The sequence below is a fragment of the Sarcophilus harrisii genome, chromosome 1 (assembly GCF_902635505.1).
Source record: "Sarcophilus harrisii chromosome 1, mSarHar1.11, whole genome shotgun sequence".
Lineage (NCBI taxonomy): Eukaryota > Metazoa > Chordata > Mammalia > Dasyuromorphia > Dasyuridae > Sarcophilus > Sarcophilus harrisii.
The window spans coordinates 715751951-715770730 of record NC_045426.1 but is presented as its reverse complement, the minus strand read 5'-3'; the positions used below and the strand labels follow the sequence as shown (position 1 = coordinate 715770730).

The following is an 18780-nucleotide window of genomic DNA, read 5'->3' as shown; positions in this document are numbered from 1 at the left end:
CTGCAGAAACGGCTCCGTGAACTTTATATAAGCAACAGACCCAGAATAAAAAGGACAAAAAAGATGGGGGGGGGGAATCTCTGAAAAATAATTCTCCTAAAAATCTGACATTGGGGCAGCTTGGCGGCAGCACTGGCAGGAGGCCTCAGGTCCGGCTGCGGCCTCAGACCCTTCCTGGCTGGGGGAGTGACCCGGGCGAGTTCCCCAAACAAAGAACCCCGACGGTCAAAATCCGGCCCCTGAATCTGAGCCCCCGGGACTCCCAAGGGACCCCAGGCAGGCGCCGAGACCACCCACGGAGGTGCAGCTTCGCCCCAGGGAGCGCTCCAGCAACTCCCCTCCCTCCTGTCAGAAGGCTGGCTGCCCCACCCCCACAGTGGGAGGGGCCTCCAGCGGGGGGGGCGGGAGGGGGGCCAGAGCCTGGCCCAGATTGGGCGGGCAAGGGAGGGCCAGGGGGAGGCAGCCCGAGGAACCCCGCCCCCATCCCAGAGCCCCAGCTCTCTCTGATGGAGGGAGGAAGGACAAGGCTGGGGAGGGGATGGAGGTGCAGGCAGTGGCCACCAGGGGACTTGTGTGCCTGCAGGCTGAGGCCGAGCCCTAGGGCTGCAGGGATCATTCAAGGCCTTCCTCGGTCCAGTGCAGACTCCTCCTCTCCCAGAGGAGCCTCAAGCTTCCTCTCCTGGTCCCATTGGCGGGCCCTGAGGGCTCCTGACAGCGGCCCTGGGGGCACCTCTGATAGCGGCCCTGGGGGCACCTCTGATAGCGGCCCTGGGGGCACCTCTGATAGCGGCCCTGGGGGCACCTCTGCTAGCGGCCCTGGGGTGCCTCGATAGTGACCCTGGGGGCACCTCTGATAGCGGCCCTGGGGGCACCTCTAATAGCGCCCCTGGGGGCACCTCTGATAGCGGCCCTGGGGGCACCTCTGCTAGCGGCCCTGGGGTGCCTCGATAGTGACCCTGGGGGTCCCGACAGCGGCCTTGGGGGCGCCTCCGGTGCCGGTCAGGGGTGTGTCTCTAGCCGGGGCCCCCGGGGATGCCACTTACCCGACAGGCCCCGGGTGCTGGGGGCTTGGCAGCCATCCCACCTTCCTCAGGCCGCCCTCAACTTCGGGAAAGGGAAACCCGTCCAGGGCCGGCCTGGAGAGGAAAAGGACAGGATGAGGAGGCCAGGCCCCGGCCCCGCTAGCCACAGCCCGGGATTCAGGGACCCCGGAGTCGGCCTGAGGTGTTCCCCGCAGTCACGTCCCGGACAGAAAAAGGGTGGAGACAAGAGTGCGCGACACTGACCAGGGGCGGGACACGGGGTCGAAGGAGCCCAAAGGGCACAAGTGCACACAAAAGGCAAAGCGGGGACCTGGGGGGTCTGCCAGGCTGAGAGGAAGGGTCTGGGGAAGGATCCGGAGAGATTCCCGGCCGACATAGGAGAGGGTGTGGTCCCGCGGCACAGACTAGAGCCCCCCAGGAGCCTGGAGCCCCCCCCCCCCAACATGGAGCTAAGCACCTCCTCCCGCCAGGCTCCGCGCCTGCCCTCAGGGACTCCCCAGGAAGGAAGGAAGCGGGGAGGCCCAGCTGAGGAAGGGGGAAGCCCCCCGGGGCGCTGAAGGCCCCACCTAGTCCTAGGGCCAGGGACTGGGGGGATGCAGGGAGGGCCCCAAACCTTGGAGGTCGGGGTCACGGGGGGCTGGGAGGTCTCCCGCGTGCCCCACTTTAGTGTTCTTTACCCTCCAGCCGGGGAGGTGGGGGGGCGGATTCAAAATCAGACCCGAGAGAGGTCACGTGGTGGGGGGAGCCCCTCAGAGCAGTAGGACACCGGGTTGGGGGGAGGGGCGGGACAGCCCCAGAGGAGCCTGTAACAAGGGGGCGGGGCCGAGCCCAGGACCAGAGGAGGGTCAGACACCAGAGGCCGGACCCGAGACAGGTCACGAGGTGGAGGGGGAGGGACAGGAGGCGTTCCTCCAAGGGGACCTCCAAGGCCTGACTCCACACCTCAGACAGGACACGCTGGGTCTTGAACCCGCGTTAACGGGAGCGCACGGGCCGCTAAGACCGGTGGGGATCCTGGGGGACCCAGGGGAGTCCAGGTAGGTGTGAGAACGCCGCGGGGACGCCCAGTGGGCGGGGAGAATAAGGGGCGCTGACCAATGGGCGCGCACGCTCGCCTAGGGGGCGGGGCTTGCAAGCTCGGACTGCGCACTCACGGCCAACCCTGTTCCTCTTCCCCCTCTCAGGAAGCTCCGGTCGGCCGCAGCTTACTCTGGATTCGGGTTCCGCGGCCCAAGTACCCCCGCAGCTAAGGAAAGAATGGAACCGGCGACAACGAAAACGCACAGGATAACGAGGCCCTGAGGTAGCGGAAGTGACGGAGCCCTCTTCCCTTTTCCCTCCTCCCCTCCTCCTTCCCCCCTCCTCTCACACCCCGCGTCGGAAGCCTGCAGGAGGCGAAGGACGCGTCCGTCAGGCCTTCTGGGAAATGTAGTCCGCCGCCCCGGTGCAGTGCTGCGCATGTGCAGAGCCCGCTTCGCCTCCCTGGGCAAGGGACTGAGTCCCTGGTGAAGCGCCCCCCGGGGAGTTGCGGCGTGACGCAGCGTGCTCCTGGGGCCCCTGGACGCGTGCACACGGGAAGCGCTCCCGAAGGGCTCCGCGCGGCGGGGGGAGGGCCGGCAGTGCCCACACTTCCCTACTTTGCGCTTCCGTTTTGCCGACTTCATTCCCTTCTTCTTTAATAACGTACTATCTGAGGGGGGGCGGGAATCTTTTCGGAAGAAACCTGAGCGACACAAGGCTGGGAAATGGTGCCAGAGACGCGCCGGAGCTCGCCCATGTCCGCCCCACCGAGCACAGTCTGGCCGCCCGGGACGTGCCCCTGCCTCCGCCCAGGGGCTGCGAGGGGCTTGGAAGTGCTTACTTGACTGTATATTTGCTCCAAGGGCTTCTTGGTCCATTGGAAAGAGCAAAATTAACTCAGGAACCAAGCAGTGGGATTAGAGCCCTCCTTGATCGCACCCAGCAGAACTAGGGGTGGCAGGAAGCCTGTTTTGATTGGGTCAGCGCTTGGCCCCGCCCCAAGAAGCTCTTACCCAGAGTTCCAGAGCTGGGTTAGGGCTAGGGCTGGTTTGGCCGGGAGAGGAAGGAGGGGGCACAGGAGGAGCTCAGCCAGAAGAAACCAGCAGACCCGGGGCAAGCGGCTCCAGGGCAAAAGCGGCGGCGACATGGGGTGAAGGAAGAAGACATGAGGGGAGTCATACGGGATCCCAGGCCGAAGACAGGGCCCGCCAGCAGCACCCACCCCTTCGGAGGCTAAAGGAAGTGCCAAGAAAATCCTGTTCCTTCCCCCGCTTCTTCGGAGCCCATCAGCGGGCTGCTTCTTTACCCCAAAGTTCCTGGGAGCCAGACTTTTGTCTGAACCGCACAAGTGAGGGATTATTAAGGATGGATATAGATGCAAATTAGGCGGAAGGGCCCACCTCTGCCAAAATGTAGGGGTTTTCCTAAGTGGGGGTTGAGGTGATGGTGATTGTACTCCGAGCTTTTCATCTAGTACAAACTCCCGAAAGTAGGAGGAAAGGGAGCCATGTAGATACCATGATATGGCCCCTAGGCTTTCAACCTCCTGTTACTGTAATAGAATTACACCAAGAAAAGACACGAATAGTCCATGCCCTCGCAGAGCTCGTGTCATTAAGAAAGAACACGAGTTTATAAGTAGGGACACAAGGCAACGTCCAGAGGAGACCAAAGGTAAGTTTAGGGGGAAGGCCCCGAGAGCTCAAGGGGTCCTGGAAAGAACTGACCAGCAGGCATCTGAGCAGAGGAGGAGGCCAGGGATTCTCAGTCAGCATTCTCTCACCTATGGAGGGAGGCTAAGAAGTAGAGGTGAGGTGGGAAAGAAATGTCCTGCTGGAGGAAGAGACCATGGATTGCCTGAAGGAAACTGCAGCATGAAAGAAATCTGGAAGAGTAGGCTGGAATCAAAGAGCTGCCCATGCCAGAGATTCAGGGAGCCACTGAAGGCTGAGATAGCTCAGCTGTGCACTTAAGGAGATTATTTTGGCCCCTGTGGAAGAATGGAGTAGAGCAAAAAGAAACTGGAAGCAGGACACCACAGGGAGACAATTAGGATAGATTGTGCAGTATGGTGGCCTGATGTGAATGAAGAAGAGGGTGTGAAGGAGACAGACTAGACAAGACTGGTCAATTGGCTGAATGTGGAGAGCAGGAAAATGATGGAATTAGGGGTCTCCAAAAAGGATCTAGCCTGAGCAAAGATCTTTCTGTGTTACTGAACTCATTCTCTGTAAATGAGAAGATGAAGAGTGGATTCTTGTCAAACTGTCACTACTGCCTCAGAAAATTAAAAGTCTAAGTTATAGGCTGTAATTGTAGTATTTGGAAAAGGGAGTGCTGTGGGATTTGAGGAGGGACAAAGTTAATTAGGGAACTGCTTTGTCTATATGGTTCCATTGTCTATATGGTTCCTGTGTTCAGTAAAACTTATACTTTGGGAATATTCTTATATTAGATCTATTTAATAAGGCATTACCTTCTTAAGCTTCTCTCCCATCTGAATTTGGTTTTCAGCCTGAAGGTTTTCACAATTTTATTACACTGCATAAAGTTCCTCTCCAATATGAATTCTCAGGTGTCCATTAAGTCCTGTTCTTTGGCTAAAACCTTTTCCACATACATTACATTCATAAGGCTTCTCACCAATATGAACAGTCTGGTGTTGAGTAAGGTGTGCTTTCTGCCCAAAGGCCTTCCCACATTTGTTGCATTTATAAGGTTTCTCTGCAGTGTGAATTTTATGATATCTGTTAAGCTGTGTATGCTTGGTGAAGGCCTTCCCGCAATGGTTACATTCATAGGGTTTTCTCCCAGGTGAATTTGCTGATGTTCAATAAGTCCTGTTATCAGGCGGAAGGTCTTCCCACATTCTTTGCATTCATAAGGCTTCTCCCCAGTGTGTATTCTCAGATGTCCTATAGGTCCTACGCTTTGCCTAAAAGCTTTTCCACATTCATTGCATTCATAAGGCTTCTCTCCATTATGAACAGTATGATGTTATGTAAGGTGCGCTCTCTGATGAAAGGTCTTCTCACATTCATTGCATTCATATGGTTTCTCTTTGGTGTGAATTCTCTGATGTCGATTGAGTTGTGTGCTATGGCTGAAAGCTTTCCCGCATTCATTACACTCATAAGGCTTCTCTCCAGTGTGAATTCTCTGATGTTGAATAAGCTGTGAATTTCAGCAGAAGGCCTTCTCACATACCTCACATTCATAAGATTTCTCCCTTGCATGAATTAGCTGATGTTCAGCAAGCTGGGAAGGCCATGGGAAGGCCTACCTGCATTCATGGCATTCATATGGTTTCTTTGCAGTATGATATTCAGTAAAGCCCAAGTTATCATCACAGTTTCCAACATGTATTATGCTTTTCCTTTTTAGGTAAGTGCCATTTATGAAGACCCTTCTCCTCTATGTCTTGCTGTTTCTCTAAAGTGGTCTCCAGTTTCCAGGCTTCTCCCATCCTGAAGACATGGGGACTGTGCTCCATTAGTCCTTCCCAAAGTGATTCTCCAACAACAAGACCCAGCTTCAATGATGGCTCCTTGTTTTTGGGTGTAGTTCCCTTACCTAAAAGAAATAAAACATGTAAAGATTCCTTGTATTTTTTGCTGCACACACAGGTTCCTGCCACCAAAAAGAGAGGCTCAAACTGATTTAGTACAGCATTTCTCAAAGTGTGGCCTATGGACTTCTGAGAATCCCAGAGGATCTGTGAGGTCAAAACCATTTGCACAATAATATTAAAACTTTTTTTTGCCTTTTTTCCCCTTTTCCAACTGTTTAATTGTCTGATGCTGAATTTTGTTTTTAACCTTAACCAAGACAATATACAACAAATTGAATGTAGAAACTAATAGAAGCAGATCTGATTAATGTTTTCTCTTAAGCCACACATTATAGAGATTTGCAAAAATGTGTAAAGCAATGCCCATTTTACCCCTATTTTTGGGGGGAGGGAGTTTAGTTATCTTTCATGAAAATGTTATTTATGTTAGCACATAAATTATTTTCAATGATTTAATGTTTTAAAAGATTTTGTAAATGATAAATATATCTATAACTCACATAAATAAAAACCCTTTGGGATCCTCAATAGTTTTTAGCAGTGGAAAGGAGTCCTGGGACCAAAACCACTACTGCTTTAGTGATTTGCTAATATTAATTTAATCTCACATCCTTAACTCAATAAATTCCAGTGTTTCCATATTGCCTCCATGATCAAATACAAAATGCTCAGCATGGCATTCAAGCCACACCCATAGCCTTTTCATTTATGCTTTATTGCTTTCTAATATACATATACACAGACATTGTAGAGAAAGTATACATTATAGACCCACACCTAACACTGTATATTAAAATAAAGTCGAAATGAGTTCATGATCCAGACATAAAGAATGATATTATAAACAAATTAGAAGAACATAGGATAGTTTACCTCTCAGATTTGTGGAGAAGGAAAGAATTTGTGATCAAAGAACTAGAGATCATTATCCATCACAAAATAGATAATTTTGATTATATTAAGTTAAAAAGGTTTTGTACAAACAAAACTAATGCAGACAAGATTAGAAGAAAAGCAATAAATTGGGAAAACACTTTTACATCCAAAGGATCTGATAAAGTCATCATCTCTAAAATATTTAGAGTATTGACTCAAATTTATAATAGTTCAAGCCATTCTCCAATTGATAAATGATCAAAGGATATGAATGGAATTTTCAGATGAAGGAATTGAAACTATTTTTAGTCACACAAAAAGGTGCTCCAAATCACTATTGATTAAAGAAATGAAAATTAAGACAACTCTGAGATACCACTATACACCTGTGAGACTGATTAAAATGACAGGAAAAGATAATGACAAATGTTGGAGGGGATGGGAAAACTAGGACTCTGATATATTGTTGGTGGAGTTGTGAGTGGATCCAACCATTCTGGAGAGCAATTTGGAACTATGCTCCAAAAGTTATCAAACTGTGCCTACCCTTTGATCCAGCAGTGTTACTACTGGGCTTATATACCAAGGAGATCTTAAAGAAGGGAAAGAGACTACTATGTGCAAAAATGTTTGTGGCAGCCCTTTTTGTAGTGGCAAGAAACTGGAAATTGAGTGGATGCTTAACAATTGGAGAATGGCTGAATAAATTATAGTATATAAATGTTATTAAATATTATTGTTCTTTATAAGAAACGACCAGCTTGATGATTTCAGAGAGGGCTGGAGAGACTTACATGAACTGATGCTGAGTGAAATGAACAGAACCAGATCATTATACATGGAAAAAACAAGATTATACGATGATCAATGCTGATGGACGTGGCTCTCTTCAACAATGAGAGGATTCCAACTAGTTCCACTTGCTCAGTGATGAAGAGAGCATCTACACCCAGAGAGAGGCCTGTGGGAGCTGGATGTGGATCACAACATAGCATTCTCACTCTCTCTGTTACAGTTATTTGCTTGCATTTTGTTTTCTTTCCCGGTTTTTTTTCCTTTTTGATCTGATTTTTCTTGTGCAGCAAAATAACTGTATAAATATGTATACATATATTGGATCTAACATGTATTTCAACATATGTAACATATATTGGACAACCTGTCATCTAGGGGAGGGGGTAAGGGGAAGGAGGGGAAAATTTGGAACAAAAGGTTTTGCAAGGGTCAAAGATGCAATGATGCAATGATATGCAATTACCCATGCATATGCTTTGTAAATAAATAAAGGAAAAAGAAAAAAAAGAAAGTTATATACTCTCTACACATATATACTATATATATGCCATTTATGTGCACATGCTATATGTATATACATACACATACTCTATAAAGTATGTTTTATATACTCTATATGCTATATCTGTGTGTATACATATGTATATACACACATACTCTGAAGAAAGTATGTTATATACATATATATTCTAATGCTATTTACATATACACACATACTTTATAAAGTATATACTCTATACACATATATTTTATATATGCTATATATATGTGTGTGTATATACATACATGCACTCTATATATTTTATATATATATATATATACTCTATACTGTATATATATATATATACTTTATGTACATATATACTCTATATATGCTTATGTTCTATAATCGCCACGTTTGTGATTTAGTGACATCGACCTTCTTGTAGGACAAACTGTTGGCTCCAAGCATTTTCTTGGGTTGTCCCCCAAGCTTGTAATACTCTTTTCCCCTTTTACAGGATCTTTCCCAATCCTTCTTATGTCTAGTGTCATCCCTCAGGTAATTATTTCCTTTTTATCCGGGATACAACCAGTTCTGTACATTTTTGGATGTTGTCTCCCCATTTAGATTGTGAACTCCTTGAGTGCAAGAGCTATCTTTTGCTTCTTTTTGTATCCCTAGTGCTTAGCACAGGGTCTACCACATAGTAGGTGCTTTATTGATTGGGTGATTAATAAAAGGCAAATTTGAATTGTAAAACATGGCTGTTTACTCCAACTCCAGCATCTTTTCCAGGACATCATGATACTTTTCAGGGTACCAGAGCACACTTGCTCATTGAAGTTCTAATGGGAGGGACAAGGACAAATAGGTGGTGGGCACTTTCAGCTCAACATAAGAGACCCTGTAGTTTGGTAATTATAGCTGCCCCAATCAGATAGGCAGCTTCCCCAAATTCAGGGATATAAGAGACCTGAGAGACCAGCTAGTCCAGATCTGAAACAGAGGCCCAAATCCTCGCAGAGACAAAAGCTCTCCATGACCGAGGGATGGCCTCCCGAGCTGGAGGTATTGTGGGGATGTGCTAGACAGGAAGCTGGACTAGGACTCTGCCAGAGATCTATAATTCCCAGTCATCCTGAGTCATTCCTAAGGGAAGCAATGGGCTGACGGTCCTTTGTCTCAGCTCACCCTCACCAAGCCTCTCTGCTGCTCTCTTCCTGCAGCCTTCTCTTGGAAGAACCACTGTGACTATCACTGTTATGGGAAGGGAAGCAGAACTCACCAGCAGGGGAATAAACTAAGGAAAAAGCCCTGATGGTGGCGGCCCTCTGAGACTGTAGATTTTCCTCTAGACCAGCCTGGACCAAAGACCTTTTGGAGGGGAAGGTAGAAAGAAGGAGGCAGGTAGGGTGGGAGGGTCCAGGCCGCCCCCCAAGAGGGGCAGGTTTGTGGAATGAGCAGAGGCTCAGGCAGCTGCATGCATAGGGGATCTGGACCCTCCCCTTGCTCAAAGCCATCCACAGGGAGGGGCAGTCCCGAGGCCCCTTCTTACCCTCTAGCCTCCTCTCTGAAATGCCTCTGACCATCACCCCTCCCTCTGGTTCTTGGGGCCTCAGGCCTCTAAGCCCGAGATAGATGGCGGCCAGGCCCAAGGTCACAGAGGCCTGAGTCCAAGTTCCTAGCTGTGTGTGACCCTGGCAAATCACTGCACTGCACTCTGCCTGACTGCAAAATGGAGAGACTACAACCCCGACCTTTCTGGTTGCTGGGAGAATCACAGTTTGTAAAGCCTGACACACAGTAGGTGCTTAATAACACCTGGTCCCTGCTTTCCCAGGAGATTGGCCTGTGGTCACCCTGGTCTTGTGCCTCTAGTAGTAGTAGTCATTACTGTGCCTTTGTGGCTCGGAGCCCAAGAACAGAGGGTGATGGGAAGACTCCCAAGAAAGAAAGCAGGGGGACCAGTACCCCACCAGGTACGATCCTGGACAAAGGCTGGGGAGCCAAGACGGCAAAGAGAACATCACTGTCACTGGTTCCATCAATTCAGGGAAATCTGCTCAAAAGACAGAGAAGGAATAGGCAGGGATGGGCAGAGGGCCCATGGCCACCCCAAAGAGAGCAAGGGGAGGAAGCCCCCTCCCGGGACCCCTGCCAGCATAGGTCCCTGGCCCTTAGGGGAAGCCTGAATCACTCACCAACATGGCTGCTTCCTGGGGAGTCTCCCTCAGGCACCCACAGTCCTTCCCCTTGCTGCAGCTGGCAGACCACATGGGGACTGGAGACAGTAAGCCCTGCACGATGGAAATGGGAACGATGGAGCCCCACAGCCCCTCCCCCTCAGCCCCAATTTTTTTTTCTGAGACAGTTGGGATTAAGTGACTTGCCCAAGGTCCTACAGCTAGGAAGTATTAAGTGTCTGAGGTTGGATTTGAACTCAGGTCCTCCTGACTTCAGAGCTGGTGCTCTAACCACTGTGCCACCTAGCTGCCCCAGCTCCATTCTTTCCTAGGAAAAGCAGACATGTTAAGAAGGGCCTGTGCTCCTCCAGCAGGGCTCTAGCATCATGCTCAGGAGTCACCAGAAAAGGGCCCATTGGCAAAGTTCAACTGACGCAGGAGCTAAGAACAGACGGTCACCAGGACTGGCAATCTCTGGCCCCTATTTGACAAATGGTAACCGTGTAACACTTGAGACCCATCTCAGCACTCCCTAGGGGAAGAATGGTCCCGGGGGAGCCCCCTTACCCAGGCAGGTCAGGTTCCGGTAGTTCTCCAGCATCACCTCCCAGTCCAGCTCCTCCTGGGCCAGGTCCAGGTGCCCCTACTCCTCCGGGGTAAAGTCCACAGCCACGTCCCGGAAGGTCACTAATCCCTAAAAGATCAGATACTTGTGCTTACCCAGAAACCCTCATATCAATGGGGAGGATATGAGCAGTGGCAGCAGGCAGAGGAAGTGTCTGTGTCTGAGTGCCTTGGGTGAATTATTGAGCTCCAGCTGTATATGCAGGCTGTCATGGATACTGAATCATGCCATAAAAAGTCCAAACAGCAGCAGCTTCTGCTTCTAGCACCCTTTTCGGTTTGTTTTGCAAGCTGGGGAGGCAGATACTGGATGCCTCCTTTCCTCTCAGCAATGATTTTGTAAAACTGTGCATGACAAGTCAGGCACCCTGAATAAAAGGGGGGAAGAGGGCCAAAGGGCTTCAGCAGAAATCTCTCATCCCCCCCAAAAATGTCACATCCCAAGTGGGATGCTGTTAATGCTTTGCTGAACCCATTTGATCCTCACCACAGCCCTGGCAAGGAGGGAGCGTTGTCCTCTCAATTTTACGGTTGAGGAAACCAAAGCAAAGTGGAGGGAAGTGCCTTGCTCAGGGTCACACAGCCAGGAAGTGCTCCACAATGTGGAGCTGACCATCACCCCTGGGGTCCACAATTGCCAGTGGCTCCCTCTTCTCTTCAGGACCCAATACCAGTTGACTGTTTGGTGTTTAAAGCTCTTTCCTTTTAGCTCTTGCTCCCCTCCACACACTGTACTCACTGGCCTTCTTCTGGGTCTGGGGCTTCCCTTAGCCTTTTCATTGGTCATCCCCACCTTGTGATGCTCTGAGAGGACCCTCTCTGGGACCACCCTGCTTAAATTCAGTGTATCTTCTTTGAATCTCATTACTTGCATGCTGTTCCTCCCTCCCTAGCCCAAGCCCCACCAAGGAGGATGTTTTTGGCTTTCTTTGTAGCCCTAGAGCCAGCACAAAACCTGGTGCACAGCAGGTGCTTATCAATGTGTACGGACTGGCTGCTTGGGATCTCCTTCTGGATTCTGTGGGGGAAAGGGCAGAAGGACCAGAGTTAATAAAGGAAGAGAAGGCAGCTGGAAAGGTGCTTTGGAGGTAACTGGACTTGTAAAGAATGGGGAGTAGAAAACTGGGAGGAACTGAGGCAGATCCGAAGAACCACCTCCAAAGACACATTCTCCTTCTTGCTCTTGTGAGGGATGCCCATGGAATACCAAGCAGGAGAGGCAGGCTGGGAGGGCAAGTCAGTGACCACTGAGGCCACTGGAGGGGTGCCATTGTGCACAGAGTGGTAGCCTGGAGTACACAAGCCCCAGGTTCAAAACCTGCCTCACACACTGAAGAAGTAGGTGACCCTGGGTGCTCGGCCTCAGTTTCCCCATTTATAAAATGAGGCCTACCAGGGGGTAGTGATGAAGACAAAATGAGCTACTGGCTGGTCCACAGTAAGTGCCGGATACACAGTTCCTTTCTTCTTTCCTGGGTGTAGAAGGCTGAACTCTGGAGAAGTATACTTGAAACAAGGATGCTTACAACAAGATGTTAATTCAGTGTGATTGATGATATAATGGTTCTCTAGTTCCCATATAAACTTACTTAGCATGGTGATGTCATGGTTCTCTAGCTCCCTCCCATATATACTTAGTACTTAGCATAATGATGTCATGGTTCTCTAGCTCCCATATATACTTAGTACTTAGCATGGTGATGTCATGGTTCTCTAGCTCCCATATGTGACGACCGTGCTAGCACCCAGGATACCTCAGAATCAGCCAGAGTCAGGATAAGCAAAAGTCTTTAGTCTTTATTCTTGGTCTTTAGGAGTAGAAGTGAAGGGGATGAGAGCAGGATCTCCACAACGTCCTTCTTCCTCGTCCACCGCCAAAGTGAGTCTGGCTCGTCTTACTCCACCCTCTACTCCCTCCTACAATTCTCTGTATATACCAATTATCAAGTCAGCACAGGATAATGGGAAGGGCCATTCCCCAAGCACATGCCCATAGAGTATTATCCAATTGGCAATTAGCCCTAAGCACTTGAACTGACCTCAGTGCAATGACTCAAGAGTTTCAGCCCTCTATATCTCCCACTTTCTTTTGTTTTAGAACACAGGTGGTCATGCCATCCTTGACTTCTCAGGGAGGTGAGAGCCCCCAAAAGGAGGTGATCACGCCCTCCCTGACTTCTCAGGAAGGGAGGTGAAAGCACTAAAAAGGAGATGATCACGCCCTCCCCAACATCTCAGGAAGGGAAATGAAAAACACCAAAGGGAAGTGGGGATTGCTAGCGGGTTTCTGTGCTGAAGGCTCTTATTAGAAACAAGTATGCACAAACCCATCAGCTTGGGAGGCGTTATACAAGCACATAGCAATAACCCACAGGCTATTAGTGATCACTCTGCCCACAACCAGTGCAGGCTCAATGTGGTGCAACAAATATGAATTGTACATGCAAGTAGTGATACAACAAACAATATAAATCAATATGGTGTTGTAACAGATTTCCAGAAGTCCTAGAAGGAGGGTATGTAAACAATAGTCATACATACGCCTTCTTCAGCAGCCAAGAAATAGTCCAAAACCAATCTATTGTCCATTGCTTCATATGTCAGGGAATCCAATGATCCCCACAAGTTTTTGAAATCCTGCAACAGTCTTTTTATGTGTTAGGGAATCCAATGATTCCAGCAGATTTTTTTAGTCCTGCAACAATCTTATCATTTCTCAGAGAATCCAATGATTCCTGAGGGTTTTGAAGTCCAACAGTTCTTGATATCCATGAGTCAAATGCCATAACTGCCATGCTCATTCAGTGGTGGGCACAGTCAGCAATAGAAGCACCTGATGTTTCTTGATTCTTCTCCTTCATTTCAATGGCCTGCTCCATCTCTCTCCGATGGACAAAGCAAATATGGTTCCTTGGCACCCATCTGATTCCTTCTTCATCTGTGGAGATACAAGCAAACCCTCTCCCCCAAGCAGTTTACCTATCTGGCCCCTTCATTCACCACTTTCTGGATCTCTCCACATCACCTGGCGATTATCTAAAGATAGTGGAGCTGCTCGCATTGGACACTGCCCTTCCAGTGGGTTATAAAACCTGCCTGCCGGAGCCAGTGCATCTTTGTCAAAAATCAAGAAATCAATAGTATAAAGAGCTAGATTTAGAAGTTCTCTAGGGTTGCTTGTGGCTCCCCCTTTCTTTTGTTTTTGGAGGAGCATCTTAATATCTCTGTTTCTCCTCTCTACTATTGCCTGTCCTTGAGGATTAAAGGGTATGCCAGTGGTGTGTAAAATCTTATACTGTGCACAAAAATGTGCAAAATGTTTAGAAGTATATGCAGGTCCATTGTCTGTTTTTATGGCTTGTGGCATACCCATAATTGCAAATGCTTGTATAAGAAATTTAATGACCACTCGGGCTATCTCTTTTGCTGCTGGTATTGCAAAAGTGAATCCTGAAAAAGGGTCTACCACAACATGGATAAAAGACAGACGACCAAAAAATTTATAATGGGTCACATCCATTTGCCAAATTTCACTGGGTCTCAAATCACGAGAGTTTTTCCCTGGAGGCAGTGTAGGAGCATGGAAAGGAAGGCAAGCCGTACAGGCTTTTACTATGCTCCTAGCTAACTCTCTTGTTATTCCAAATTGTAAACATAAAGCTTGAGCAGCCTGACGATATTTAAAATGAGATTCTTGGGCTTCTTGGAATAAAGGAGTATTGGCCAACATAGTTAGAAGCCTATCTGCCTTTGAATTACCATTAAAAATACGACCTGGAAGTCCACTATGAGAGTGGACATGCAAGATATAAATCTTACCTGGATGCTTTCTCACTTGCTCTTGAAGTTCCTTAAAGAGCTGATATATATTGGAAGCTACAGATTTTATTTGGGCTGTGGCAATTCTTTGTACCACAGCTACTGAATAGGCTGAATCAGATATTATATTTACCTCCTGGATAATAAGTAAGAGCTAGCTGAATGATTGCATACAATTCATTCTGCTGAGTGGACTGAAAAGGAGTTTTGACTACTTTCTTTATAGTTAAGTCATGAGAGTACACAGCACAAATATTATGTTTGGATGAATCTGTAAAGAGAGTTGGTCCTTTAAGAGGAACTTTAGAAATCTTCTCTTCAAGAATTCATCTCCAATTATGTAATAGTCTGGTTATCTTTAATGGAGACCCGTGTGTAAAATTTGGAGCTGTGGCTAATAAAATTTGCCACTCTGGAATGGTTTCACAGCATACATTAACTTGTGTATTAATATAAAAGGTGTATATCTTGTCAGGTCTTATCCCAGATACTTGTACTGCTTGCTTAATGGCCTTTAATAAAATTCTAGACACAAGCACTGGGTAAGGAGTAAGGTTTCGTTCTGGTTGTGCTGGGAGGTTCACCCCTTCTATCACACTTTCTCCTTGATTAAGGACTGCTGTGGATGTCTCTTGTGTAGCAAAACCCAATATTTCCAAGGGTTTTTGAGTGATTCTTTCAATTACATTGGAAAAACCAGTTCAACTTCTCTCAAAGCCTCTTGAGCTTCTTTTGTAAGCTGGCGTGGTGAATTTAAAGCACTGTCTCCCCTTAAAATGTCATATAATGGTTGTAATTGATAGGTAGTCAAGCCTAACACTGGTCGCATCCATTGGATATCTCCTATCAATTTCTGAAAATCATTCAATGTGTTTAGCTTTTCTGTTCTTAAGGAGAGTTTTTGAACTGTAAGCACCTTAGGGTATACTTCATATCCTAAATATTGAAAAGGAGCATGTCTTTGAATTTTTTCTGGAGCTATGTGCATTTTGTAGTTCCTTAGTGTTTCTATGGTCTTTTGTAGACATGCTTCTAACATTTCCTCAGTGTTCCTCAGGTGCACATGCCAATATGTCATCCATGTAATGTAATAGCATAACTTTTGGAAATGCTTTTCTTACTGGACTAAGAGCAGCAGCAACATACATTTGACACATAGTGGGGCTGTTTTTCATTCCCTGTGGCAAAACTGTCCATTCATATTTTTTATAAGGCTCAGCTAAGTTAACGCTGGGCAATGAAAAGGCAAATCTTTCATATCCTCCCTATCTAGAGGGATAGAATAGAAATAATCCTTAATGTCTGTAACCCAAAGAGGCCATTCTCTAGGCAACTGAGTAGGACATGGAAGCCCAGGCTGAAGAGTTCCCTGTTTGTCTATTAAAATACTCACCCTATTTCCTGGTCACCGGAGACTTCTTCAGTGAAGTTAGGGTCCTCGGGTCCCACGCTCAGGCGCCAAATGTGATGACTGGGTTAGCATCCAGGATACCTTAGAATCAGCCAGAGTCAGAATAAGCAAAAGTCCTTAGTCTTTATTCTTGGTCTTTAGGGGTAGAAGTGAAGGGGATGGAAGCAGGATCTCCACAACCTCCTTCTTCCTCATCCACCGCCAAAGTGAGTCTGGCTCCACTTACTCCTACTCCCTCCTACAATTCTCTGTATACAACAATGATCAAGCCAGCAAAGGATAGTGGGAAGGGCCATTCCCCAAGCACATGACCACAGAGTATGGTCCAATTGGTAATTAGCCCTAAGTGCTTGGACCGACCTCAGGGCAATGATTCAAGAATTTCAGCCCTCTACACCCATATCTACTTAGTACTTAGCATGGTGATGTCATGGTTCTCTAGTTCACCCATACTGAGTGTGTTGTAATGTAATTCTAATAGGGTATATAAGGGCTGAGAGGACTGGAAATGAGACACTCTATCTTTGACCATTCTCCTGGTGGCTCTCCTGCCTCCTGCTTCCTGCACTCAGATAAAGGCTGGTCCCGAGGACCTCCAGAAAGCTAGCCTGAATACTACAACACACTTGCCATGTACTTCTCTATTTCTCTTTTGGTGATACCCATTTTAATTTCTTTGCAGTTTTTGACATGCCATGAATCTCATCTATGTTATAATTTTATATTACGTAATAAAAAAAATGTTGTATAATATGATGTATATGATATTATATGTGTTGTAATTATATTAATTACATAATATTCGGTAATATAATATATATAATTAATGCCTCACAGAAGGCATTCAGGAGAGCCTGAGTCAGCCTGGCCACTCGGGTGCCACCTTCCCTTGTGGGGTCTGTTGAGAGGTGGCCCTCTCCCCCAGAAGCCATCCTCAGGCCCTAGTCTCTGCACTGGACTGCTTCCCATTTCACAAAAGGAAGGGGAGCTTCTGATCTCCTGCCTTCCAAAGATCCCAATCTTTGCTCTAGAGCCAGCACTGCGCAAGTCCCAAGGCACAGCCTGTGACCTTAGGACCAGCTTAGTGGTAGTTGCCCCAAGCATCATCTGGCAGCCATGCTGCCTTTACATACAAACTCGGTAGGACACCAAGGAAGGGAGCAGGTGAGCTAGGCTGGGCCGCTTTTCCCCAGGGAGCGTGGCTGGGGCAGGAGATGATGTCCTGGAGCACTGGGCAAAATGTTCACCTGGATACCAAGTGTGAAATGTCCCTGGCCCTTCAGAGGTGGAGTGAACAGCACTGATCGGGGCTCAAGTTGCAAGTAGTCAGGCCAGAGATAACCCCCCTGGCCCAGGGAGTCTGGGGGAACATGTGGCCTGCCCAGCTCCAGAAGGTCAGGGCACACTCACTGCAGGAGTGAAGCGTGTGGCCCCATGGAAGGGGAAGGGACAAAGGAGAAAGCGAGCACAGTGGTAGCCGGATGTTAAAATCTGGTGTTTTTAAAAAATTAAATTTATAAAACAAAAATCTCCCTATGAAAAAAGAAAATATGTAATAAACACGCCTGGTGAAGCTGCTCTGACACGATCCTGGTGTCAGACTCCCGGCGGACTCTGGGATCTGTTAAGGGCTCGGAGATCCCAGAGACCCTGAGAGCCCAGACACCTTCTGGAAATGCAGGAGGGGGGAGGGGGAAGGGTTAGCCGCACTGTCGCTGTCCGTGGTGCTGCTTAGCAGAGGGGCTTAGCTCTCAAGAGTGTGTGTGTGTGTGGGGGAGCTGCTTACAGGTGTGGAGGCACCCCTAGTATCCTGCCCTACTGACTCCCAGCCCCGCCCCGGAAGGGAGTGGGGGGGGGGAGGGAGATCCCCAGGGAAAGCCCCTGCCTCCGGCCTCCTTCAGCTCTTCTGTGAAGTGGAGATGTCCCCACTTGGACTCTCTCCTGCTGTGGGGGTGGGGGCAGGGAGGGGACAGGCTGTGCTGGGTCACACTCACTCCCGCGTTTGCACCCTCGTTATTAGGCGCCTTCTGTTTCCCAGCTGACACCGGCTCCCTGGGCCCGATTAGTCAAGGCGGGTGATGGGGGAGAGAACGAGGGGGCGGAGGGAAGGAGCTCATGGAGCTGCGGGGCTGCTCCTCCTCCTCCCGGGCCGGGCAGGATCCCGCCATTGCGGACCGGACCGGAGCAGGCTGCCGCGCCTCCTTCTCCAACCAGAGCCCGGGGATGTGGCCAAGAACGACCAGTCACTAGAGGGAGCTAGTCAAGCCTCGCCGGCAGAGGGTGCCCCTTTAAAACTTCCCGAGGAGGGGGGGGGGTGTTGTGGGGGGCCAATGGGGGAGGGGAATGGGGGAGGGGAATTGGGGGGAGGGGAATGGGGGGGAGGGGAATGGGGGAGGGGTGGCTCGGTGGGAGGAGGGGACGACTGGGGTGGGGAAAGGGAATCAGGTCGGGGACAGAAATGGTCAGGGCTGGGGAGGGCGTGGGAGGCGGCGCGCGTTTTGCGCTTGGAAAAATCTCTGGGGCCCGAAGGAGGGCGGCCGGCAGTGGGGAGGCCCAGGGAGGTGGGGCTCGGGCCGCGCCGCAGAGAAAGGGAGACCCCGGCCCCCACTCACCTGGCAGAGCCGGAGGGGAGGCGCCGCGAGGCCATCGGGAGCTCCCGACTCCTAGTCCTGCGACACAGACAGCGCCGACCTCCCCGGGGATGACGCAGCAGGAACGACCCCCACCCCGGCTGGGCTGGACCCCTCCGGGGTCGCCGGGGCAGAGGCGAGACCCCCAAGGCCGGGGGCGGGGCAGAGCTGCCTCCTCTGATTGGCTCCAGGGACACGCCTCCGCCCTCGGACCAATGGGAGCTTCGATGCTCCAGGGGGCGTGGTCAAGCACTACGCACGCGTACCCGCCGTCCAGCCGCGCTCCGCCCCTAGGTCTTTTCCCAAAGCTCAGAAAGCTGGCGG

General features: G+C 49.2%; 1 protein-coding gene and 2 long non-coding RNA genes across 5 annotated transcripts in view; 1 reads left to right on the top strand and 2 right to left on the bottom strand.

Moving 5' to 3' along the window:
• Nucleotides 1-2259, bottom strand: part of LOC100927068 (zinc finger protein 345-like) — a 19486-nt gene extending 17227 nt beyond the window's left edge. The window contains exons 1-2 of one of the 2 annotated variants that reach the window (XM_031957290.1): nt 2198-2259; nt 1044-1136 (exon numbers count right to left, since the gene is read on the bottom strand). In XM_031957290.1, the coding sequence (XP_031813150.1) occupies nt 1044-1079 (36 nt within the window). In that variant the 5' untranslated portion in view covers nt 1080-1136; nt 2198-2259. Of the gene's footprint in view, nt 1-1043; nt 1137-1985; nt 2072-2197 lie in introns of those variants that run through there. The other variant, XM_031957274.1, reaches the window with a different exon arrangement.
• Nucleotides 1991-5664, top strand: LOC116422429. Of its 2 annotated transcripts, XR_004233061.1 has the most exons (3): nt 1991-2080; nt 2228-2346; nt 5448-5664. It is a non-coding gene; the product is annotated as an uncharacterized LOC116422429 (long non-coding RNA). The 2 variants fall into 2 exon arrangements; XR_004233059.1 differs by lacking the exons at nt 1991-2080; nt 2228-2346 and adding an exon at nt 2521-3411.
• On the bottom strand, nt 4582-18780 carry LOC116419043. Its single transcript, XR_004233054.1, has 5 exons — nt 18439-18780; nt 15809-15907; nt 10540-10666; nt 9991-10086; nt 4582-5636 (listed from the first exon to the last, which is right to left on the bottom strand). It is a non-coding gene; the product is annotated as an uncharacterized LOC116419043 (long non-coding RNA).